General features: G+C 44.1%; 1 protein-coding gene across 7 annotated transcripts in view; it reads right to left on the reverse strand.

Moving 5' to 3' along the window:
• LOC100286620 (dmX-like protein 2) overlaps positions 1 to 24,567 on the reverse strand; it is a 98,845-nt gene that overhangs the window by 7,326 nt on the left and 66,952 nt on the right. For 5 of the 7 annotated variants that reach the window (XM_082969643.1, XM_082969646.1, XM_045708286.2 and 2 more), the window contains 8 exons: positions 20,864 to 20,949; positions 18,623 to 18,824; positions 16,940 to 17,057; positions 15,124 to 15,189; positions 6,463 to 6,549; positions 5,310 to 5,431; positions 4,999 to 5,143; positions 2,553 to 2,613 (listed from right to left, as the gene is read on the reverse strand). In XM_082969643.1, the coding sequence (XP_082825769.1) occupies positions 2,553 to 2,613; positions 4,999 to 5,143; positions 5,310 to 5,431; positions 6,463 to 6,549; positions 15,124 to 15,189; positions 16,940 to 17,057; positions 18,623 to 18,824; positions 20,864 to 20,949 (887 nt within the window). The remainder of the gene's footprint in view (positions 1 to 2,552; positions 2,614 to 4,998; positions 5,144 to 5,309; positions 5,432 to 6,462; positions 6,550 to 15,123; positions 15,190 to 16,939; positions 17,058 to 18,622; positions 18,825 to 20,863; positions 20,950 to 24,567) is intronic. The other 2 variants (XM_082969647.1, XM_082969644.1) reach the window with 1 other exon arrangement.

Consider the following 24,567-nt stretch of genomic DNA (forward strand, 5'->3'; position numbering starts at 1 on the left):
TATACTGTATACAACCTAGTAGTGGTATACTGTATATAACCTAGTAGTGGTATACTGTATATAACCTAGTAGTGGTATGCTGTATATAACCTAGTAGTGGTATGCTGTATATAACCTAGTAGTGGTATGCTGTATATAACCTAGTAGTGGTATACTGTATATAACCTAGTAGTGGTATATACTGTATATAACCTAGTAGTGGTAGACTGTATAGAACCTAGTAGTGGTATACTGTATTTAACCTAGTAGTGGTATACTGTATTTAACCTAGTAGTGGTATACTGTATTTAACCTAGTAGTGGTATACTGTATTTAACCTAGTAGTGGTATACAAACTAGTAGTGGTATACTGTATATAAACTAGTAGTGGTATACTGTATATAAACTAGTAGTGGTATACTGTATATAAACTAGTAGTGGTATACTGTATTTAACCTAGTAGTGGTATACTGTATATAAACTAGTAGTGGTATACTGTATATAAACTAGTAGTGGTATATGGTACCGTATATAAACTAGTAGTTGTATATGGTACCGTATAGAACCTAGTAGTGGTATACTGTATACAACCTAGTAGTGGTATACTGTATAGAACCTAGTAGTGGTATATGGTACTGTATACAACCTAGTAGTGGTATATGGTACCATATAGAACCTAGTAGTGGTATACTGTATCCAACCTAGTAGTGGTATACCGTATAGAACCTAGTAGTGGTATATGGTACCATATAGAACCTAGTAGTGGTATACTGTATAGAACCTAGTAGTGGTATATGGTATACTGTATACAACCTAGTAGTGGTATACTGTATACAACCTAGTAGTGGTATACTGTATACAACCTAGTAGTGGTATACTGTATATAACCTAGTAGTGGTATACTGTATATAACCTAGTAGTGGTATGCTGTATATAACCTAGTAGTGGTATGCTGTATATAACCTAGTAGTGGTATGCTGTATATAACCTAGTAGTGGTATACTGTATATAACCTAGTAGTGGTATATACTGTATATAACCTAGTAGTGGTATACTGTATAGAACCTAGTAGTGGTATACTGTATAGAACCTAGTAGTGGTATATGGTACTGTATAGAACCTAGTAGTGGTATATGGTATTGTATAGAACCTAGTAGTGGTATATGGTATTGTATAGAACCTAGTAGTGGTATACTGTATAGAACCTAGTAGTGGTATACTGTATAGAACCTAGTAGTGGTATATGGTACTGTATAGAACCTAGTAGTGGTATACTGTATATAACCTAGTAGTGGTATACTGTATATAACTTAGTAGTGGTATACTGTATATAACCTAGTAGTGGTATATGGTATTGTATAGAACCTAGTAGTGGTATACTGTATATAACCTAGTAGTGGTATACTGTATAGAACCTAGTAGTGGTATACTGTATAGAACCTAGTAGTGGTATATGGTACTGTATAGAACCTACTAGTGGTATATGGTATTGTATAGAACCTAGTAGTGGTATATGGTACTGTATATAACCTAGTAGTGGTATATGGTATTGTATAGAACCTAGTAGTGGTATACTGTATAGAACCTAGTAGTGGTATATGGTACTGTATAGAACCTAGTAGTGGTATATGGTACTGTATAGAACCTAGTAGTGGTATATGGTACTGTATAGAACCTAGTAGTGGTATATGGTACTGTATAGAACCTAGTAGTGGTATATGGTATTGTATAGAACCTAGTAGTGGTATACTGTATATAACCTAGTGGTGGTATATGGTACTGTATATAACCTAGTGGTGGTATATGGTACTGTATATAACCTAGTAGTGGTATACTGTATAGAACCTAGTAGTGGTATACTGTATAGAACCTAGTAGTGGTATATGGTACTGTATAGAACCTAGTAGTGGTATATGGTATTGTATATAACCTAGTGGTGGTATATGGTACTGTATAGAACCTAGTAGTGGTATACTGTATAGAACCTAGTAGTGGTATATGGTACTGTATAGAACCTAGTAGTGGTATATGGTACCGTATAGAACCTAGTAGTGGTATATGGTATTGTATATAACCTAGTAGTGGTATATGGTACTGTATAGAACCTAGTAGTGGTATACTGTATAGAACCTAGTAGTGGTATATGGTACTGTATAGAACCTAGTAGTGGTATACTGTATAGAACCTAGTAGTGGTATACTGTATAGAACCTAGTAGTGGTATATGGTACTGTATAGAACCTAGTAGTGGTATATGGTATTGTATATAACCTAGTGGTGGTATATGGTATTGTATATAACCTAGTGGTGGTATATGGTACTGTATAGAACCTAGTAGTGGTATACTGTATAGAACCTAGTAGTGGTATATGGTACTGTATAGAACCTAGTAGTGGTATATGGTATTGTATAGAACCTAGTAGTGGTATATGGTATTGTATATAACCTAGTAGTGGTATATGGTACTGTATAGAACCTAGTAGTGGTATACTGTATAGAACCTAGTAGTGGTATATGGTACTGTATAGAACCTAGTAGTGGTATATGGTATTGTACACATTAGATGATACCTACAGTACTGGAATATGGGGTGGGAGGTCATTCTCTTCACATTGTTCAGGTTCCTCTTCATAATCTGAAAAACAACATTCAAATAACCTAATACATCAAACTTGATTTGAAACCTCAGTCTTTAAAACATTCAGCCAATACACAGTGATGCCCTACACTACGGAGTTCAGTACTCAACTAGGACATTTCTCTGAACTGAAACAGCTCTGATGAAGGCCACCAGGCCGATACGTTGGCTTCATAAACTGAAGTGATACTGGCCAGAGCAGTGTGCAGGTCTTTCTTTTAGTTCATTAAAACTACTCTACAACCTTTCACTCTAAAGGGGATTCATCATCTCAACTGGGACCTATTTTACACATACAGTATAAGTCAACGACACTGTCTTTCCATGCAGTCTGGCCTTACCAAGACTCACCACCTAGACTAGGACATATTTATACTTCTGGTACAAGGCACCAGTACTCCATATTGACTGTAGCATGAAGGATTATCACTTGAATGGGGACATATTTGAGAAGTGGGTGATGCGGTGACGCAGGCCTGTACCTTGGGCAGCCGAGGAGACGCTGTGAGAGCTGGGTATCTGTGTGTTGATACTGTCCCATCTCTCTCATACAAACACACACACTGCCTATCTCTGGTAACATAGACTCATCTACCAGCCTGTTTAGTCCTCAACTCTCTGTCTGTTTGGCCTGAGATAGATAACCAGTGTCAATATTCACTGGACTGACTAGGTCCAGCTAGTGGGCCTCAGTTCGGACACAGCGAGCGAGGAATAGGGTGAGACAATGACGTCTAACATTAAAAGAAGAACGTTTGTCTGCTTGCTTTAAACCGTACCGTCTTACAGTACTCTGTTGAGTTCTGCTAGGTACTGCTGCACATATTTCCTATGACACCAGAGCAGTGTGGGGAGAGACAATAGGGAGGGGGTTTTCATAATAAACAGACAGGACCTTGAGTTTAGAGTGGTGAGCTGTGAGCCAGACAGGCTGGGATGGAGGTTTCACTCCTGAGTACTGTGCCCCTCTACAGGTCAGTACAGACTACTACCTCTCTCACTGGACTACACTGCACTGACAAGTTCCAAGTAAATGGAAAGTGGGAAAGGAGATACTGTACCTAGTCAGTTGTACAACTGAATGCATTCAACTGAAATGTCAAAAGTTTGGGGTCACTTAGAAATGTCCTTGTTTTTAAAAGAAAAGCAATTTTTTTTGCCCATTAAAATAACATCAAATTGATCAGAAATACAGTGTAGACATTGTTAATGTTGTAAATGACTACTGTAGCTGGAAACAGCAGATTATTTATGGAATATCTATGTAGGCGTACAGAGGCCCATTATCAGCAACCATCACCCATCTGTTCCAATGGCATGTTGTGTTAGCTAATCCAAGTTTATCATTTTAAAAGGCTAATTGATCATTAGAAAACTCTTTTGCAATTGTGTTAGCACAGCTGAAAACTGTTGTCCTGATTAAAGAAGCAATAAAACTGGCCTTCTTTAGACTAGTTGAGTATCTAGAGCATCAGCATTTGTGGGCTCGATTACAGGCTAAAAATGTCCAGAAACAAATAACTTTATTCAGCAACTCATCATGCTGTTCGTGTTCTGAGAAATGAAGGCTATTCCATGTGAGAAATTGCCAAGAAACTGAAGATCTCATACAACGCTGTGTACTACTCCGTTCACACAACCGCGCAAACTGGCTCTAACCAGAATAGAAAGAGGACTGGGAGGCCCCGGGGCACAACTGAGCAAGAGGACAAGTACGTTAGAGTGTCTATTTTGAGAAACAGACGCCTCACAAGTCCTCAACTGGAAGCTTCATTAAATAGTACCTGCAAAACCCCAGTCTCAACGTGAAGAGGGGACTCCGGGATTTCAGCTGTGCTAACAATTGCAAAAGGGTTTTCTAATGATCAATTAGTATTTTCAAATTATAAACTAACACAACGTGCCATTGGAACACAGGGGTGATGGTTGCTGATAATGGGTCTTTGTACGCCTACATAGATATTCCATTAAAAATCAGCCGTTTCCAGCTACAATAATAATTTACAACATTAACAAAGTCTACACTGTATTACTGATCAATTTGATGTAATTTTAATGGACAAAAAATTTGCTTTTCTTTCAAAAACAAGGAAATGTTTAAGTGACCCCAAACTTTTGAACAGTAGTGTATATACACACACACACACACACACCACACACACACACACAGTATGTGTGTGTGTGTGTATACTATGCATCTGTGTGTGTGTGAGTGTGTGGAGGATGTTTTGTGTGTGTAGAATGTTTTGTGTGTATGTGTGAGTGAGTGAGTGAGTGAGTGAGTGAGTGAGTGAGTGAGTGAGTGAGTGAGTGAGTGAGTGAGTGAGTGAGTGAGTGAGTGAGTGAGTGAGTGAGTGAGTGGAGGATGTTTGTGTGTCGTACCACACTAGCTCCCATGCTGGTCTGCCCACTCCCCAGCCAGGGCATGGAGGCAGAGGCTGCCATGTCTTTGGGGTTGAAGTGGGACGGGGTAGAGGAGGCCTGGGCAACGTTAGTGTGGGAAGAACGGTAGTCCACGTCATCAGAACTGAGGAGAGAAAGAAGTCCAACACAATGTATGTATATATATATATATATATATATATATATATATATATATATATATATATATATGTGTGTGTGTGTGTGTGTGTGTGTGTGTGTGTGTGTGTGTGTGTGTGTGTGTGTGTGTGTGTGTGTAACAGTGTACTGACCTGTGTGACTCCTTGTCAAAGTCCTCTCCTATCCAGGTGTAGGGCTGAGCAGCTAACAGAGTGGACACATCAACCTCCTGCACATCGTGAGTGGACGCCAGCACTATCTCATTGGTGTTAGCCTGGAGGGGGAGGAGAGAGGGGGGAGGGAGGGAGAGAAGAGAGGGGAGGAGGGGATAATGGAGAGAAGAGGGGAGGAGGGGATAAGGGAGAGAGGGAGAGAAGAGGGGAGGAGGGGACGAGGGGGGAGAGAAGAGAGGCCAGTAAATGTATAACAGATAATCTGAATGAGTAGAAGAGACATTCCAATGTAAAGAAACATTTAGATGTGGTGTACTGTGTGTTAACACCCTAAGGCCGATGTCCACGCCCATGTGGAAATCTATTTAGCATAATACAAAAATCCATCAGTTTAAGTTAGAGATATCTTTTTTTTTGCACTGGATGTGCCTCAATCCACCGAATCCGCCTATGTAACAATTCTGAATTTGGGGTGAAAGGTGACAGAGCTAGAGCAGTGTTTGTCAGACCATGAGACATACGAAAATCGGTACTCTCACAAAATCGTCTGTAGCGACGGAACGGTTTGGCCTAAAAATCCCTTTACGGAGGAGACTCTCAGGAACATGATGGTGTTCTCCGTTTTGCTCTACGACCCCACAAGCGTCTTGGGACTGGTCTGAAGCCGATTCTGCCGATCTGCCAACTTCTGTCTGTAGGGTCCCAACAGTTTGGGCTAAACACTGATCTGTGTAAAGGTGAGACTCTCAGGAACACGTATATATGGGCTGTTCTGCTCTAGGACGTCCACAGGTCTCACAAGTCCAGTCTAAAGGCCCCCAGTACCCGTTTAAAATCATTTATGGAAGTATATATGGAGACTGTTTAGAAACAAAAATAAGGGATTAAATAAATGTAAAAAAAAGTATAAAATTAGACAGGGCTTAGACTGTTATATGTTAACTGGTGGCCTTATTGGCCAGTCTAATGGAATCCACTCTACTCATTTCTCTCTATGGTGTCGACCTGTAAAACCTGACGAACATGGCACCTGAATGTCAAACTACATCAAATGGGAAAGCTTTGAGTGTGTGTGTGTTTGTGTGTACATGTGCGCCCATATATGTGTGTGTGCACTGCAGATGTCTCTCACCCTGTTGATGGCGAAGGCCATGATGATGTCAGACTCCTTGTGGATGATCTTAGCATTCCTTCCTGGGTAGCCTAAGTCTCCCTCCACCTGGAACACATTATCACAGCACCCGCCATCATTTAGTACACCTGGTACATACATACTGTACACAGACACACAATATCTTAGCATACACACCTGTTACATACACACACAGCCACACACCATCACAACACCCCTACACTGACACACAGCGACACACCACAGTGAGACAGTGAGCACTCAGTGAGAACATGCAGGTTAGGTCCACGTGACACCTCTCTGTCAGAGCTGGAAGAGGAGCAGGAATAAGTCATTATTACAGAGGGGGATGATAGTATTTAGGAAGAGATGAAGAGGAAGAATGGGTCCAGCAGCAGACGAATGAAAGACTTTAGGCCCAGCTACAGAAGGAATGATCAGACAGAGACAGACCGTGTGTTAGTGGGGGTAGAGACAGACCGTGTGTTAGTGGGGGTAGAGACAGACCGTGTGTTAGTGGGGGTAGAGACAGACCGTGTGTTAGTGGGGGTAGAGACAGACCGTGTGTTAGTGGGGGTAGAGACAGACCGTGTCAGTGTGTTAGTGGGGGTAGAGACAGACCGTGTGTTAGTGGGGGTAGAGACAGACCGTGTCAGTGTGTTAGTGGGGGTAGAGACAGACCGTGTGTTAGTGGGGGTAGAGACAGACCGTGTCAGTGTGTTAGTGGGGGTAGAGACAGACCGTGTGTTAGTGGGGGTAGAGAAAGACCGTGTCAGTGTGTTAGTGGGGGTAGAGACAGACCGTGTCAGTGTGTTAGTGGGGGTAGAGACAGACCGTGTCAGTGTGTTAGTGGGGGTAGAGACAGACCGTGTCAGTGTGTTAGTGGGGGTAGAGACAGAGCGTGTCAGTGTGTTGGTGGGGGTAGAGACAGAGCGTGTCAGTGTGTTAGTGGGGGTAGAGACAGACCGTGTCAGTGTGTTAGTGGGGGTAGAGACAGACCGTGTCAGTGTGTTAGTGGGGGTAGAGACAGACCGTGTGTTAGTGGGGGTAGAGACAGACCGTGTCAGTGTGTTAGTGGGGGTAGAGACAGACCGTGTGTTAGTGGGGGTAGAGACAGACCGTGTCAGTGTGTTAGTGGGGGTAGAGACAGACCGTGTCAGTGTGTTAGTGGGGGTAGAGACAGACCGTGTCAGTGTGTTAGTGGGGGTAGAGACAGACCGTGTCAGTGTGTTAGTGGGGGTAGAGACAGAGCGTGTCAGTGTGTTGGTGGGGGTAGAGACAGAGCGTGTCAGTGTGTTAGTGGGGGTAGAGACAGACCGTGTCAGTGTGTTAGTGGGGGTAGAGACAGACCGTGCCAGTGTGTTAGTGGGGGTAGAGACAGACCGTGTCAGTGTGTTAGTGGGGGTAGAGACAGACCGTGTCAATGTGTTAGTGGGGGTAGAGACAGACAGTGTCAGTGTGTTAGTGGGGGTAGAGACAGACAGTGTCAGTGTGTTAGTGGGGGTAGAGACAGACAGTGTCAGTGAGGTGATGTGATGAGGTAGTGGGTTAGTGACAGTGAGGTGATGAGGTAGTGGGTTATTGACAGACCGTGTCAGTTGGGTGAGGTGATGTGATGAGGTAGTGGGTTATTGACAGACCGTGTCAGTGGGGTGAGGTGATGTGATGAGGTAGTGGGTTATTGACAGACCATGTCAGTGGGGTGAGGTGATGTGATGAGGTAGTGGGTTAGTGACAGTGAGGTGATGAGGTCATTTGTAAGTCGCTCTGGATAAGAGCGTCTGCTAAATGACGTAAATGTAAATGTAGTGGGTTAGTGACAGACCGTGTCAGTGGGGTGATGTGATGAGGTAGTGGGTTAGTGACAGACAATGGGGTGAGGTGATGTGATGAGGTAGTGGGTTAGTGACAGACAGTGGGGTGAGGTGATGTGATGAGGTAGTGGGTTAGTGACAGACAGTGGGTGAGGTGATGTGATGAGGTAGTGGGTTAGTGACAGTGAGGTGATGAGGTACTGGGTTAGTGACAGTCAGTAGGGTGAAGTGATGTGATGAGGTAGTGGGTTAGTGACAGACAGTGGGTGAGGTGATGTGATGAGGTAGTGGGTTAGTGACAGTGAGGTGATGAGGTACTGGGTTAGTGACAGTCAGTAGGGTGAAGTGATGTGATGAGGTAGTGGGTTAGTGACAGTGAGGTTAGGTAGTAGGTAAGGTTAAACAATTCTACTAACTTTCAACAGATTCTTACGTTTTTCAGAAATCCTGGTTAAAGGATTACAGATTCTTATTCCTTCCTGATTCCAGGAATCTTACAAACGTGACTTCTGGAAAACCCTAGTCGTGTTGGGTTAGTGAGTAGTAATGGTGATGTGAAGCTCTGGAAAACCCTGGTAGTGTTGGGTTAGTGAGTAGTAATGGTGAGGTGAAGCTCTGGAAAACCCTAGTCGTGTTGGGTTAGTGAGTAGTAATGGTGAGGTGTAGCTCTGGAAAACCCTAGTCGTGTTGGGTTAGTGAGTAGTAATGGTGAGGTGTAGCTCTGGAAAACCCTAGTCGTGTTGGGTTAGTGAGTAGTAATGGTGAAGTGAAGCTCTGGAAAACCCTAGTCGTGTTGGGTTAGTGAGTAGTAATGGTGAGGTGAAGCTCTGGAAAACCCTAGTCGTGTTGGGTTAGTGAGTAGTAATGGTGAGGTGAAGCTCTGGAAAACCCTGGAAGTGTTGGGTTAGTGAGTAGTAATGGTGAGGTGTAGCTCTGGAAAACCCTAGTCGTGTTGGGGTAGTGAGTAGTAATGGTGAGGTGAAGCTCTGGAAAACCCTAGTCGTGTTGGGGTAGTGAGTACTAATGGTGAGGTGTAGCTCTGGAAAACCCTAGTCGTGTTGGGGTAGTGAGTAGTAATGGTGAGGTGTAGCTCTGGAAAACCCTAGTCGTGTTGGGTTAGTGAGTAGTAATGGTGAGGTGAAGCTCTGGAAAACCCTAGTCGTGTTGGGTTAGTGAGTAGTAATGGTGAGGTGTAGCTCTGGAAAACCCTAGTCGTGTTGGGTTAGTGAGTAGTAATGGTGAGGTGAAGCTCTGGAAAACCCTAGTCGTGTTGGGTTAGTGAGTAGTAATGGTGAGGTGAAGCTCTGGAAAACCCTAGTCGTGTTGGGTTAGTGAGTAGTAATGGTGAGGTGTAGCTCTGGAAAACCCTAGTCGTGTTGGGTTAGTGAGTAGTAATGGTGAGGTGTAGCTCTGGAAAACCCTAGTCGTGTTGGGTTAGTGAGTAGTAATGGTGAGGTGTAGCTCTGGAAAACCCTAGTCGTGTTGGGTTAGTGAGTAGTAATGGTGAGGTGTAGCTCTGGAAAACCCTAGTCGTGTTGGGGTAGTGAGTAGTAATGGTGAGGTGTAGCTCTGGAAAACCCTGGAAGTGTTGGGTTAGTGAGTAGTAATGGTGAGGTGTAGCTCTGGAAAACCCTAGTCGTGTTGGGGTAGTGAGTAGTAATGGTGAGGTGAAGCTCTGGAAAACCCTAGTCGTGTTGGGGTAGTGAGTACTAATGGTGAGGTGTAGCTCTGGAAAACCCTAGTCGTGTTGGGGTAGTGAGTAGTAATGGTGAGGTGTAGCTCTGGAAAACCCTAGTCGTGTTGGGTTAGTGAGTAGTAATGGTGAGGTGAAGCTCTGGAAAACCCTAGTCGTGTTGGGTTAGTGAGTAGTAATGGTGAGGTGTAGCTCTGGAAAACCCTAGTCGTGTTGGGTTAGTGAGTAGTAATGGTGATGTGAAGCTCTGGAAAACCCTGGTAGTGTTGGGTTAGTGAGTAGTAATGGTGAGGTGAAGCTCTGGAAAACCCTAGTCGTGTTGGGTTAGTGAGTAGTAATGGTGAGGTGAAGCTCTGGAAAACCCTAGTCGTGTTGGGTTAGTGAGTAGTAATGGTGAGGTGTAGCTCTGGAAAACCCTAGTCGTGTTGGGTTAGTGAGTAGTAATGGTGAGGTGTAGCTCTGGAAAACCCTAGTCGCGTTGGGGTAGTGAGTAGTAATGGTGAGGTGTAGCTCTGGAAAACCCTAGTCGCGTTGGGGTAGTGAGTAGTAATGGTGAGGTGTAGCTCTGGAAAACCCTAGTCGTGTTGGGTTAGTGAGTAGTAATGGTGAGGTGAAGCTCTGGAAAACCCTAGTCGTGTTGGGTTAGTGAGTAGTAATGGTGAGGTGAAGCTCTGGAAAACCCTAGTCGTGTTGGGTTAGTGAGTAGTAATGGTGAGGTGTAGCTCTGGAAAACCCTAGTCGTGTTGGGTTAGTGAGTAGTAATGGTGAGGTGTAGCTCTGGAAAACCCTAGTCGTGTTGGGTTAGTGAGTAGTAATGGTGAGGTGAAGCTCTGGAAAACCCTAGTCGTGTTGGGTTAGTGAGTAGTAATGGTGAGGTGAAGCTCTGGAAAACCCTAGTCGTGTTGGGTTAGTGAGTAGTAATGGTGAGGTGTAGCTCTGGAAAACCCTAGTCGTGTTGGGGTAGTGAGTAGTAATGGTGAGGTGTAGCTCTGGAAAACCCTGGAAGTGTTGGGTTAGTGAGTAGTAATGGTGAGGTGTAGCTCTGGAAAACCCTAGTCGTGTTGGGGTAGTGAGTAGTAATGGTGAGGTGAAGCTCTGGAAAACCCTAGTCGTGTTGGGGTAGTGAGTACTAATGGTGAGGTGTAGCTCTGGAAAACCCTAGTCGTGTTGGGGTAGTGAGTAGTAATGGTGAGGTGTAGCTCTGGAAAACCCTAGTCGTGTTGGGTTAGTGAGTAGTAATGGTGAGGTGAAGCTCTGGAAAACCCTAGTCGTGTTGGGTTAGTGAGTAGTAATGGTGAGGTGTAGCTCTGGAAAACCCTAGTCGTGTTGGGTTAGTGAGTAGTAATGGTGAGGTGTAGCTCTGGAAAACCCTAGTCGTGTTGGGTTAGTGAGTAGTAATGGTGAGGTGTAGCTCTGGAAAACCCTAGTCGTGTTGGGGTAGTGAGTAGTAATGGTGAGGTGTAGCTCTGGAAAACCCTAGTCGTGTTGGGTTAGTGAGTAGTAATGGTGAGGTGTAGCTCTGGAAAACCCTAGTCGTGTTGGGGTAGTGAGTAGTAATGGTGAGGTGTAGCTCTGTAAAACCCTAGTCGTGTTGGGTTAGTGAGTAGTAATGGTGAGGTGAAGCTCTGTAAAACCCTAGTCGTGTTGGGTTAATGAGTAGTAATGGTGAGGTGAAGCTCTGGAAAACCCTAGTCGTGTTGGGTTAGTGAGTAGTAATGGTGAGGTGTAGCTCTGGAAAACCCTAGTCGTGTTGGGTTAGTGAGTAGTAATGGTGAGGTGTAGCTCTGGAAAACCCTAGTCGTGTTGGGTTAGTGAGTAGTAATGGTGAGGTGAAGCTCTGGAAAACCCTAGTCGTGTTGGGGTAGTGAGTAGTAATGGTGAGGTGAAGCTCTGGAAAACCCTAGTCGTGTTGGGTTAGTGAGTAGTAATGGTGAGGTGTAGCTCTGGAAAACCCTAGTCGTGTTGGGTTAGTGAGTAGTAATGGTGAGGTGTAGCTCTGGAAAACCCTAGTCGTGTTGGGGTAGTGAGTAGTAATGGTGAGGTGAAGCTCTGGAAAACCCTAGTCGTGTTGGGTTAGTGAGTAGTAATGGTGAGGTGTAGCTCTGGAAAACCCTAGTCGTGTTGGGTTAGTGAGTAGTAATGGTGAGGTGAAGCTCTGGAAAACCCTAGTCGTGTTGGGTTAGTGAGTAGTATTGGTGAGGTGTAGCTCTGGAAAACCCTAGTCGTGTTGGGTTAGTGAGTAGTAATGGTGAGGTGTAGCTCTGGAAAACCCTAGTCGTGTTGGGGTAGTGAGTAGTAATGGTGAGGTGAAGCTCTGGAAAACCCTAGTCGTGTTGGGTTAGTGAGTAGTAATGGTGAGGTGTAGCTCTGGAAAACCCTAGTCGTGTTGGGTTAGTGAGTAGTAATGGTGAGGTGAAGCTCTGGAAAACCCTAGTCGTGTTGGGTTAGTGAGTAGTATTGGTGAGGTGTAGCTCTGGAAAACCCTAGTCGTGTTGGGTTAGTGAGTAGTAATGGTGAGGTGTAGCTCTGGAAAACCCTAGTCGTGTTGGGTTAGTGAGTAGTAATGGTGAGGTGTAGCTCTGGAAAACCCTAGTCGTGTTGGGTTAGTGAGTAGTAATGGTGAGGTGAAGCTCTGGAAAACCCTAGTCGTGTTGGGTTAGTGAGTAGTAATGGTGAGGTGAAGCTCTGGAAAACCCTAGTCGTGTTGGGTTAGTGAGTAGTAATGGTGAGGTGTAGCTCTGGAAAACCCTAGTCGTGTTGGGGTAGTGAGTAGTAATGGTGAGGTGTAGCTCTGGAAAACCCTGGAAGTGTTGGGTTAGTGAGTAGTAATGGTGAGGTGTAGCTCTGGAAAACCCTAGTCGTGTTGGGGTAGTGAGTAGTAATGGTGAGGTGAAGCTCTGGAAAACCCTAGTCGTGTTGGGGTAGTGAGTACTAATGGTGAGGTGTAGCTCTGGAAAACCCTAGTCGTGTTGGGGTAGTGAGTAGTAATGGTGAGGTGTAGCTCTGGAAAACCCTAGTCGTGTTGGGTTAGTGAGTAGTAATGGTGAGGTGAAGCTCTGGAAAACCCTAGTCGTGTTGGGTTAGTGAGTAGTAATGGTGAGGTGTAGCTCTGGAAAACCCTAGTCGTGTTGGGTTAGTGAGTAGTAATGGTGAGGTGTAGCTCTGGAAAACCCTAGTCGTGTTGGGTTAGTGAGTAGTAATGGTGAGGTGTAGCTCTGGAAAACCCTAGTCGTGTTGGGGTAGTGAGTAGTAATGGTGAGGTGTAGCTCTGGAAAACCCTAGTCGTGTTGGGTTAGTGAGTAGTAATGGTGAGGTGTAGCTCTGGAAAACCCTAGTCGTGTTGGGGTAGTGAGTAGTAATGGTGAGGTGTAGCTCTGTAAAACCCTAGTCGTGTTGGGTTAGTGAGTAGTAATGGTGAGGTGAAGCTCTGTAAAACCCTAGTCGTGTTGGGTTAATGAGTAGTAATGGTGAGGTGAAGCTCTGGAAAACCCTAGTCGTGTTGGGTTAGTGAGTAGTAATGGTGAGGTGTAGCTCTGGAAAACCCTAGTCGTGTTGGGTTAGTGAGTAGTAATGGTGAGGTGTAGCTCTGGAAAACCCTAGTCGTGTTGGGTTAGTGAGTAGTAATGGTGAGGTGAAGCTCTGGAAAACCCTAGTCGTGTTGGGGTAGTGAGTAGTAATGGTGAGGTGAAGCTCTGGAAAACCCTAGTCGTGTTGGGTTAGTGAGTAGTAATGGTGAGGTGTAGCTCTGGAAAACCCTAGTCGTGTTGGGTTAGTGAGTAGTAATGGTGAGGTGTAGCTCTGGAAAACCCTAGTCGTGTTGGGGTAGTGAGTAGTAATGGTGAGGTGAAGCTCTGGAAAACCCTAGTCGTGTTGGGTTAGTGAGTAGTAATGGTGAGGTGTAGCTCTGGAAAACCCTAGTCGTGTTGGGTTAGTGAGTAGTAATGGTGAGGTGAAGCTCTGGAAAACCCTAGTCGTGTTGGGTTAGTGAGTAGTATTGGTGAGGTGTAGCTCTGGAAAACCCTAGTCGTGTTGGGTTAGTGAGTAGTAATGGTGAGGTGTAGCTCTGGAAAACCCTAGTCGTGTTGGGGTAGTGAGTAGTAATGGTGAGGTGAAGCTCTGGAAAACCCTAGTCGTGTTGGGTTAGTGAGTAGTAATGGTGAGGTGTAGCTCTGGAAAACCCTAGTCGTGTTGGGTTAGTGAGTAGTAATGGTGAGGTGAAGCTCTGGAAAACCCTAGTCGTGTTGGGTTAGTGAGTAGTATTGGTGAGGTGTAGCTCTGGAAAACCCTAGTCGTGTTGGGGTAGTGAGTAGTAATGGTGAGGTGAAGCTCTGGAAAACCCTAGTCGTGTTGGGTTAGTGAGTAGTATTGGTGAGGTGTAGCTCTGGAAAACCCTAGTCGTGTTGGGTTAGTGAGTAGTAATGGTGAGGTGAAGCTCTGGAAAACCCTAGTCGTGTTGGGTTAGTGAGTAGTAATGGTGAGGTGAAGCTCTGGAAAACCCTAGTCGTGTTGGGTTAGTGAGTAGTAATGGTGAGGTGTAGCTCTGGAAAACCCTAGTCGTGTTGGGTTAGTGAGTAGTAATGGTGAGGTGTAGCTCTGGAAAACCCTAGTCGTGTTGGGTTAGTGAGTAGTAATGGTGAGGTGTAGCTCTGGAAAACCCTAGTCGTGTTAGGGTAGTGAGTAGTAATGGTGAGGTGTAGCTCTGGAAAACCCTAGTCGTGTTGGGGTAGTGAGTAGTAATGGTGAGGTGAAGCTCTGGAAAACCCTAGTCGTGTTGGGGTAGTGAGTAGTAATGGTGAGATGTAGCTCTGGAAAACCCTAGTCGTGTTGGGGTAGTGAGTACTAATGGTGAGGTGTAGCTCTGGAAAACCCTAGTCGTGTTGGGGTAGTGAGTATTAATGGTGAGGTGTAGCTCTGGAAAACCCTAGTCGTGTTGGGTTAGTGAGTAGTAATGGTGAGGTGTAGCTCTGGAAAACCCTAGTCGTGTTGGGTTAGTGAGTAGTAATGGTGAGGTGTAGCTCTGGAAAACCCTAGTCATGTTGGGTTAGTGAGTAGTAATGGTGAGGTGTAGCATGCCAAGCGGTGATTAGAAGAGAGACTTTCACAGCCCTGAGCAGGTACCAGTTCACACTGTACAGACAGACACCTTGATACTACCTTGTTGAACCTGAGAGCTCCAGATACACAGTTTGGGCTGAGGAGATCCATAAAGCCTTCAACACACTACACAACACAACACACATGCACAAAACAAACAAAACACAAAATGAAGAAAACAAAAATGAAAGGGTTGTCTGGATGGTAGATACACGCAGCCACACACACAGTCAATGTGTCAATATGTGGATGAGGCAAAGGCTTCTCCTAACCCAAACAATGTCCTATCACATGGTAACAGAGTGGAGTGCTGGGGAGGTAGGAGACGTCTCTCTCAATGCAATGACAGTGGGTGGAGGGGAGGGTGGGGCCCGGTCTCAACGCCCAAGTCAAAAGAAACACACCTTAAAGAGTCTAGTTACTGGAAGTCAGGTATAAGGTTCCTCTTTAGTTTGAAATCACATCTTTAACTTTCTACTCAAATCTCAACAAAGCAGGATCTATGGATGTGGTTCTAATTTAGTGTTGTGTTAGTATAAGATGTGTGTCTGTGTTAGTGGATGTCTGCAGACATGATAATGAACATTTTAGTAATAATAATACTAATAATAGAAGTGATGATAGTAGTGATGGTGTGCAGACATCACAGAATCCTCTGTTCTTGATTACACAATACAAGGCCATCAAAACCATAATAATAACAATAAAAGTCTGTGTGTGTGTGTGTGTGTGTGTGTGTGAGATATACACTACCATTCAGAAGTTAAATTAACTAGGCCATAATGTACAAAATAATTATGGACCTTACTCAAAATATAGGATCTATAAAATATACATCAATAGAATGTGGGGTTTTGAAGAACTATTGTGGTGAAGATGACTAAGGAAACATCCAGACAGATGATCTGTCTGACATGGTGCATGTTGTAGGAGAGGCTGTACTGGAGGAGGTAACGCTATGTTAAACCTGGTTCTCAGTAGTTACCTGCTATGTACTCATTAACAAGTTAGGTGATATGACACCTTTCTGAATCCACTTAATGAATCATTAACAAGTTAGGTGATATAATGACACCGTTCTGAATCATTAACAAGTTAGGTGATATAATGACACCGTTCTGAATCCACTTAATGAATCATTAACAAGTTAGGTGATATGACACCTTTCTGAATCCACTTAATGAATCATTAACAAGTTAGGTGATATAATGACACCGTTCTGAATCCACTTAATGAATCATTAACAAGTTAGGTGATATAATGACACCGTTCTGAATCATTAACAAGTTAGGTGATATAATGACACCGTTCTGAATCCACTTAATGAATCATTAACAAGTTAGGTGATATAATGACACCGTTCTGAATCCACTTAATGAATCATTAACAAGTTAGGTGATATAATGACACCTTTCTGAATCCACTTAATGAATCATTAACAAGTTAGGTGATATAATGACACCTTTCTGAATCCACTTAATGAATCATTAACAAGTTAGGTGATATAATGACACCATTCTGAATCATTAACAAGTTAGGTGATATAATGACACCGTTCTGAATCCACTTAATGAATCATTAACAAGTTAGGTGATATAATGACACCTTTCTGAATCCACTTAATGAATCATTAACAAGTTAGGTGATATAATGACACCTTTCTGAATCCACTTAATGAATCATTAACAAGTTAGGTGATATAATGACACCTTTCTGAATCCACCTTGAAACATATAATGACCATTTGACTTGTTTAATGTGTAAGTAATAACCAGGTAAATAAAGGATGCCTGGTGTATGAGACCAGACATTATGTAGGTGTAGGGGAAGTGGAGGGACAGACAGATTGTACCAGGGGTCCAGTTTAGCTCGTTACCTCGCTCTGCTTCCTCTTCTTAGTGAAGATATAGCGAATCAGAGTCTCCTGAAGAACTTCCTGTTTCACCAGGTAGTGCCAGAGACGCCTCGCAGGGAACGAAATGTGGTTCTTATTCCTGGAACACGAGACACACATACAGAAACATGTGAGAACATGAGTCTGTCTGTCTGTCTGTCTGTAGTCTATGTATCTGTGTGTGTGTGTGTAGTCTATGTGTCTGTGTGTGTGTGTGTGTGTAGTCTATGTGTCTGTGTGTGTGTGTGTAGTCTATGTATCTGTGTGTGTGTGTGTGTAGTCTATGTATCTGTGTGTGTGTGTGTGTGTGTGTGTAGTCTATGTATCTGTGTGTGTGTGTGTGTGTAGTCTATGTATCTCTGTGTGTGTGTGTGTAGTCTATATATCTGTGTGTGTGTGTGTGTGTAGTTTATGTATCTGTGTGTGTGTGTGTGTGTGTAGTTTATGTATCTGTGTGTGTGTGTGTAGTCTATGTATCTGTGTGTGTGTGTGTGTAGTCTATGTATCTGTGTGTGTGTGTGTGTGTGTGTGTAGTCTGTATCTGTGTGTGTGTGTGTAGTCTATGTATCTGTGTGTGTAGTCTATGTATCTGTGTGTGTAGTCTATGTATCTGTGTGTAGTCTATGTATCTGTGTGTGTAGTCTATGTATATGTGTGTGTGTGTAGTCTATGTATATGTGTGTGTGTGTAGTCTATGTATCTGTGTGTGTGTAGTCTATGTATCTGTGTGTGTGTAGTCTATGTGTCTGTGTGTGTGTAGTCTATGTGTCTGTGTGTGTGTAGTCTATGTGTCTGTGTGTGTGTAGTCTATGTGTCTGTGTGTGTGTGTAGTCTATGTGTCTGTGTGTGTGTGTAGTCTATGTATCTGTGTGTGTGTGTGTAGTCTATGTGTCTGTGTGTGTGTGTAGTCTATGTGTCTGTGTGTGTGTGTAGTCTATGTGTCTGTGTGTGTGTGTAGTCTATGTGTCTGTGTGTGTGTGTAGTCTATGTGTCTGTGTGTGTGTGTAGTCTATGTATCTGTGTGTGTGTGTGTGTAGTCTATGTATCTGTGTGTGTGTGTGTGTAGTCTATGTATCTGTGTGTGTGTGTGTGTGTAGTTTATGTATCTGTGTGTGTGTGTGTGTGTGTGTAGTTTATGTATCTGTGTGTGTGTGTGTGTGTAGTCTATGTATCTGTGTGTGTGTGTGTGTGTAGTCTATGTATCTGTGTGTGTGTGTGTGTGTAGTCTATGTATCTGTGTGTGTGTGTGTAGTCTATGTATCTGTGTGTGTGTGTGTAGTCTGTATCTGTGTGTGTGTGTGTAGTCTATGTATCTGTGTGTAGTCTATGTATCTGTGTGTGTGTGTAGTCTATGTATATGTGTGTGTGTGTAGTCTATGTATCTGTGTGTGTGTGTGTGTGTGTAGTCTATGTATCTGTGTGTGTGTGTGTAGTCTATGTATCTGTGTGTAGTCTATGTATCTGTGTGTGTGTGTGTGTCTAGTCTATGTATCTGTGTGTGTGTGTGTGTGTGTGTAGTCTATGTATCTGTGTGTGTGTGTGTGTGGTGTGTGTGTGTGTGTGTAGTCTATGTATCTGTGTGTGTGTGTGTGTAGTCTATGTATCTGTGTGTGGTGTGTGTGTGTGTGTGTAGTCTATGTATCTGTGTGTGTGAACAATACCCACTTGAAAGGTGTGTTGTCAGGCTCCAGCATGGCTTTGTGTCTCAGTATGGCGGGCCCCCCTCCTGAGCTGAGGTCAGTGGGGTAGGTGTTGATGTAGTTGGGAGGAGGACCATCAAACTTGTTCATCCTCTCCTGGAGTATGGTCTCCCAGTTCTCTAGTGTCTTCAGTACAGCATTCCCCAGAGGAGACGTCACCGGCAGGTCTGATGGAGGGAGGAGAGGACGATAACAGAAAGAAAAACTGTTTTGGTTGCGCCGCTCTAACGTGTGTGTGTGTGTGTGTGTGTGTGTGTGTGTGTGTGTTAGGGTTGAATATTTTCCCGGTATATTACAATTGTTCCATCCCCAGAATAATTCACTTTTCTCCTGGGGTACCCGGAATATCTCGGCAAAACTGGAAGTGTCATTCAAGAGAATTAGAAAGTATAGAAATAGGCCTGTCTGGATGTGATTAGAGCTTTGATCCAAAATTCAACCCTGATGCTACCTGCGCCTGATGAGCCCTATATTAAAGACATTTAATGAGCCCAAGCCCAAAAAAGCCCAAATGATGGTGCCCTTATCCAATACATATATGATATAGGCCACTGCACATTACACACGACAGAAAAACATAAAAGCCCATAGACGTAGCTAGCTATATGCTCTCTTGGGTAAATAAATGAAACTAGCTCCAGCAGGCTAATCTTTTTGAGTGTGGACTGTATTACTGTACTGCATTGTATTATGCTATAAATGACCTGGAATTACTCACCTCGTTCAAACCATGATAAAGCAGGGAGAGATCATGTGATTCTAGTGCAGCACATGCAGCCTACAAAGTTACAACTATAGGCTAGCAAATTAGATATTAATTCTGAAATTGAATAGAATTTGTATAATTAGTAGGCTGGCCTTTCATAATCTTCCCCCTAATTTTATTAGCCTACCTCCTCTTTCTCTATTGTTGCTTCATTCCTTCCTCTCTTTCAACAGTTAAATGAAATACGTTTTGTTGTTCTTATCGTCATCATTCTAATGACATCCTTGAATAATATAGGACCAGAATGAGATGCAGAAGGCTTTCACTTCTCTTCATGAAGATTGAATGGTTATGGGTCTGAATAAATATAACCTACCACCATCGCGAGTTCGCTCTTCTTTCAAACTACCTGTGAGTTCTATTGGCTGCTGTATTTAACATTCAGCAAACAAGAGCTTGTGTCCCTCTTCTAATAGTCTATTGGTATAAGAAATGCTAAAATATAATAATGTCCAGCAAGCTGTTCTAGTGTAGCTTTTCCTGCATGGGACTCCAAGAGCTAAGGAGCGTTTTTTAAGGAGAGAGGCCAGCGGAGCACAGGTGTGTGCGTATTGAGCAAGAGACAAGAGGCTAGAAATTACAAGCTTATTATGCATAACCCATCATTAATTAGCTAAATATAAGACTAATACTGCATTGAATGTATTACCTGAAAGAGGTAGGCTAGGACATCTATATATAGGGCTGTATATCAATCTAGAACAGGATGATTTATTTTGGATGCAATTTGAATGGAGTTGATGGAGAGAGAGAGAGACTGCGCGGGCACTCATTTAAAGCAACGATATTCGAGTGACAGGCTGTTTTAAAACTCTGCAGCTACAATCAAAAATATATATCTTTACAATTAAAAAATAAGGTGACCCCTGAAAGCCAGATGGAGTTGGGTATATTAGACAACACTTGGTTTTATATTACTGTAATATAGACTATACTGCAGAAAATGCAGGCCTTCCTGTCACAAGAAAACAAGTTACCATGATGAGATGATAGGTCGACATGCACTGTGAACTGTGGTCCACCCTGAGGTGGGCTCTCTGGCCCCTCCCTGAGATGGGGTGTCTGGCCCCACCCTGAGATGGGCTGTCTGTCCCCACCCTGAGATGGGCTGTCTGTCCCCACCCTGAGATGGGCTGTCTGTCCCCACCCTGAGATGGACTGTCTGTCCCCACCCTGAGATTGTCCCCACCCTGAGATGGGCTGTCTGTCCCCACCCTGAGTGTTGATGATTCATTATGCACAGGCATTAGAGAAGACAGATTTAGACATCACATATAATTTAACATTTCCATTTCACGCCTTGCTGTTCATATAAATAATTTATTATCATTTACCGGTTTCTCGCAGTTATTTATCCTGGGAAAAGGGAGTGGTTTTGGGCGGTAAATCCCGGTAAACGGTTTCCTGCCATTCAACCCTAGTGTGTGTGTTTGTGTGTACCTGTGAAGTCCAGTCCAGTGAGAGGAAGGAAGGTCTTGACATTATGTAGAGCCAGTTTCACCATGACCAGACGGATCAGAGACCAACTACATACAGAGAGGCAGAGAGAGAGAGAGAGGAGAGAGAGAAGAGAGGAGAGAGAGGAGAGAGAGGAGAGAGAGGAGAGAGAAGAGAGAGAGAGGAGAGAGAGAAGAGAGGAGAGAGAGAAGAGAGGAGAGAGAGAAGAGAGAGAGGAGAGAGAGGAGAGAGAAGAGAGAGGAGCTTGAAATAATCTTTATTGGGTCTGGGAGCCCACCACACAATGAATACTCATACAAAACCACAGTTACACATGAATTAAAAACACAACTCCAATTCCTCCTCCACAGTAACTAAACACAACAGCCTCTGAATACCCCATATACTCATAAACATATCAATATTGTTGACCAGTTTATAATAGGCAAACTCAACCCTTAGTCTCGCTGCCAACATTCCCTCCAGCATTCCCACCACATCCACAGACCCCTGTCCCCGAATACTGTTCTTTCGGGTCTTCCATATCGCTATTTTTGCTGCCCCTAACACAAAATTAAGCAACACAACTACACCTTTTTGACTGAACCTGTACTTTGGCCCAAATATATACAGTTGGGAAGAGAAAACCTCTCCCAACATTGAGAACCAATTGGTGATCATGTCAATCATCCTGACCAACCTGGGACATTGTAAAAACAGATGTGTCAGAGTTTCAGTCTCAGCACAAAATGGACACCCTTCCCCAACAGTAGGGTCCAGGTGTACCAGATGCATGTTGGTGGCTATGGCTCCATGTATTATCCTCCATTGGAGGTCAGCCGTCCTCTTATCAATAGGCAGTTTGTATAGTGATCGCCAACAGCCTTTTGGAGAGACACCTGGAACAAGCACACCCGCCCACCTCGTCGATTTTACCCCTTCCGGGAAGAGGCATGGGACACCTTTACACATACTCTGTACATGGCCTTCTTTCCCACCTCCTTGAACTCCCCCAGCTCCGGGGTGTCGAAGGAAAGCAGCATCCCCACGTCCTCCTCGAATGACCCCGCCGCAGCACTAACAATCAGTGCAGGGAACACATCATCCAGACCCTCCTTCCACCGATCAGAATTGGAAATGTCAGTCACATACTGCAGATGAAGTACTGGCAAGAAGTCAGAGACCTCAGCGACGACCTTCCTCAGTAGGCGAGATGATCGGATCCCCGCTCTTTCTCCCAGCTCCTCCAACGATCTATTCCTGTTCCGCATCAGATGACCCAGTTTAGTACACCCCACGCCTAACAGGCATGAACGTAGGCTAGCCGAACCCAGAACACGGGACTGGATGGCAGTGTTGTGAAAAAGAGGCTCTTCAAAAAGCCACATCCCTGGTGGCGTGCAGGCCTTACGGGACTTGACAAAAACTCTCCAAGCCTGCTTAACAGAATCATAAAATGGAGTCAGGCCAGGCAAATCACGCCCTCCAGCTTTAAGAGGAAAAGGTGCTTGTCTAAGCCCAAACAGCCCGCTCTCCTCATCACTGTGTAGGCTGTGTCGACCCAGCTAGAACCGTCTCTGTACAACAGCCTCTGGGCTGCTTGAAGCCGGAAAGCCATGATCCTAGAGGAAATATCCACCAAGCCTTGCCCACCCTCGTGTAGTGGCAGGTACAGGGCTGCAGCTTTAATCCAGTGTTGTCCAGACCAGAAGAAATTGACAAGGGTCCTCTGAAGCTCTTGTATCAGACCCTTTGGTGGCTGCAAAATCATTAGTCTGTGCCACAGGGTAGAGGCAGCAAGATTATTAGCTACCAGTACCCTTCCCCTATAAGACAGCCGGGGCAGCACCCATTTCCATCTTGACAGTCTGGCACACACTTTCTCCACTACACCCTCCCAGTTCTTTTTCTGAAATACATCAGAGCCTAGAAAAACCCCCCAAAGTCTTCATCCCATCTCTGCCCCACTGAAGCCCCCCTGGTAACTGTGGAGCAGACCCCATCTGAAGCTGACCTGCCCACAGCGCTTCACTCTTTCCCCAATTGACTCTAGCTGAGGAGGCCCCCTCATACACCTTTAGAGCGTTTGAAAGAACCTTAACATCCTCAGCCCCTGTAATAAAAACTGTCACGTCATCTGCATACGCAGACAGTGCTATCATGGGACCCTTCATTACACCTGGCACAGAGAAACCAGTAAGCCTCGCTCTTAAAAACAAATCATTGCTTCAATCGCCAGACTATATAACTGCCCTGAAATTGGGCATCCCTGCCTAATGCCTCCTTGGAAAGGGATGGGGCAACTCAAACCACCCCCCACCTTCACCATACACGAGGACCCAGCATAGAGTAAATTCATCCAAGACAAAAAAATCATCCCCAAACCCAAAGGCTTTCATTGTTTAAAACAAGTACTGGTGGTCCACACGATCAAAAGCCTTCTCCTGATCCAAAGAAAGTAAACTCTCATTTACATCAGACAGTTTACAAATGTCTAAAACATCTCTTATTAGAAACAAGTTGTCAACAATAGAGCGGTCAGGTACACAGTAGGACTGGTCCTTGTGGACCAACAATCCCAGATACTCTTTCAACCTGTTTGAGAGACATTTAGAAACAATTTTATATTCTGCACACAGCAAAGCAACAGGTCTCCAATTTTTTATGAGAGCCAAATCCCCCTTTTTTGGCAACAGTGAAAGCACCGCACGCTGACAGGATACAGGAAGAGAACCCTCATGAAAAGATTCACACACCACTTCATAAAAATCCTCCCCAATAGACCCCCAAAAGTGCTTATAATACTCAGATGGTAAACCATCGATGCCAGGGGCTCGGCCTGATGAGAGCTGCATGACTGCTGTGGACATCTCCTGCAGAGTAATGTCAGAGTCCAAAGCAGCTCTCTGCTCAGGTCCCAATTGAGGAAGACCGTGTAGCAACAGTTCAGTACACAGAGAGTCACAATCCTCCGCCTTATAGAGGGCAGAGTAGAAATCCACGGCATGTTGACGCATTTCACTGTCATCCGTGGTCACCTTCCCATCAGGGAGACGAAGGCAGACCATCTGTTTACGTTGTAATGTCGACTGTCCTAGGTTAAAAAAAAGCGCTAGGAGCATCCATATCCTTGAGGGAAGCGAAACGAGACCTAATCAAGGCACCCTTCACTCTTTCATGCAGAAACAACCTCAGTTAATGTCTCGTCCTGTAAGTTCATGACTATTCCATGGTCGTTCTGAGTGAGCAGCTTCAATTCAATAGATTTGATGTCCTGTTCAAGGGCCTTGATAGTCTCTTTGACTTCAATTCGAGACAGAGCAGTATACTGTTGACAAATTAATCGTATTTGGGCCTTCCCAACCTCCCACCATTGTCTCAAGGACTCAAAATTCCCTTTTGTAACCCTCCATTTTTCCCAAAACAACAAAAACCTTTCACAAAACATGACATCATGTAACAATTTAACATTAAAATACCAGTAAGGTGATGACCTTCGTGGACAGGACAAGTGAATATCAACAGTAACAATATGGTGATCAGAGAAACCCACAGGAATAGTATCACACCTTCCAACCCTACTACAGTAGTGATCAGATACATACAACCTGTCTGACCTTCCAACCCTACTACAGTAGTGATCAGATACATACAACCTGTCTGACCTTCCAACCCTACTACAGTAGTGATCAGATACATACAACCTG

The sequence above is a fragment of the Salmo salar genome, chromosome 26 (assembly GCF_965601325.2).
Source record: "Salmo salar chromosome 26, fSalSal1, whole genome shotgun sequence".
Classification (NCBI taxonomy): domain Eukaryota; kingdom Metazoa; phylum Chordata; class Actinopteri; order Salmoniformes; family Salmonidae; genus Salmo; species Salmo salar.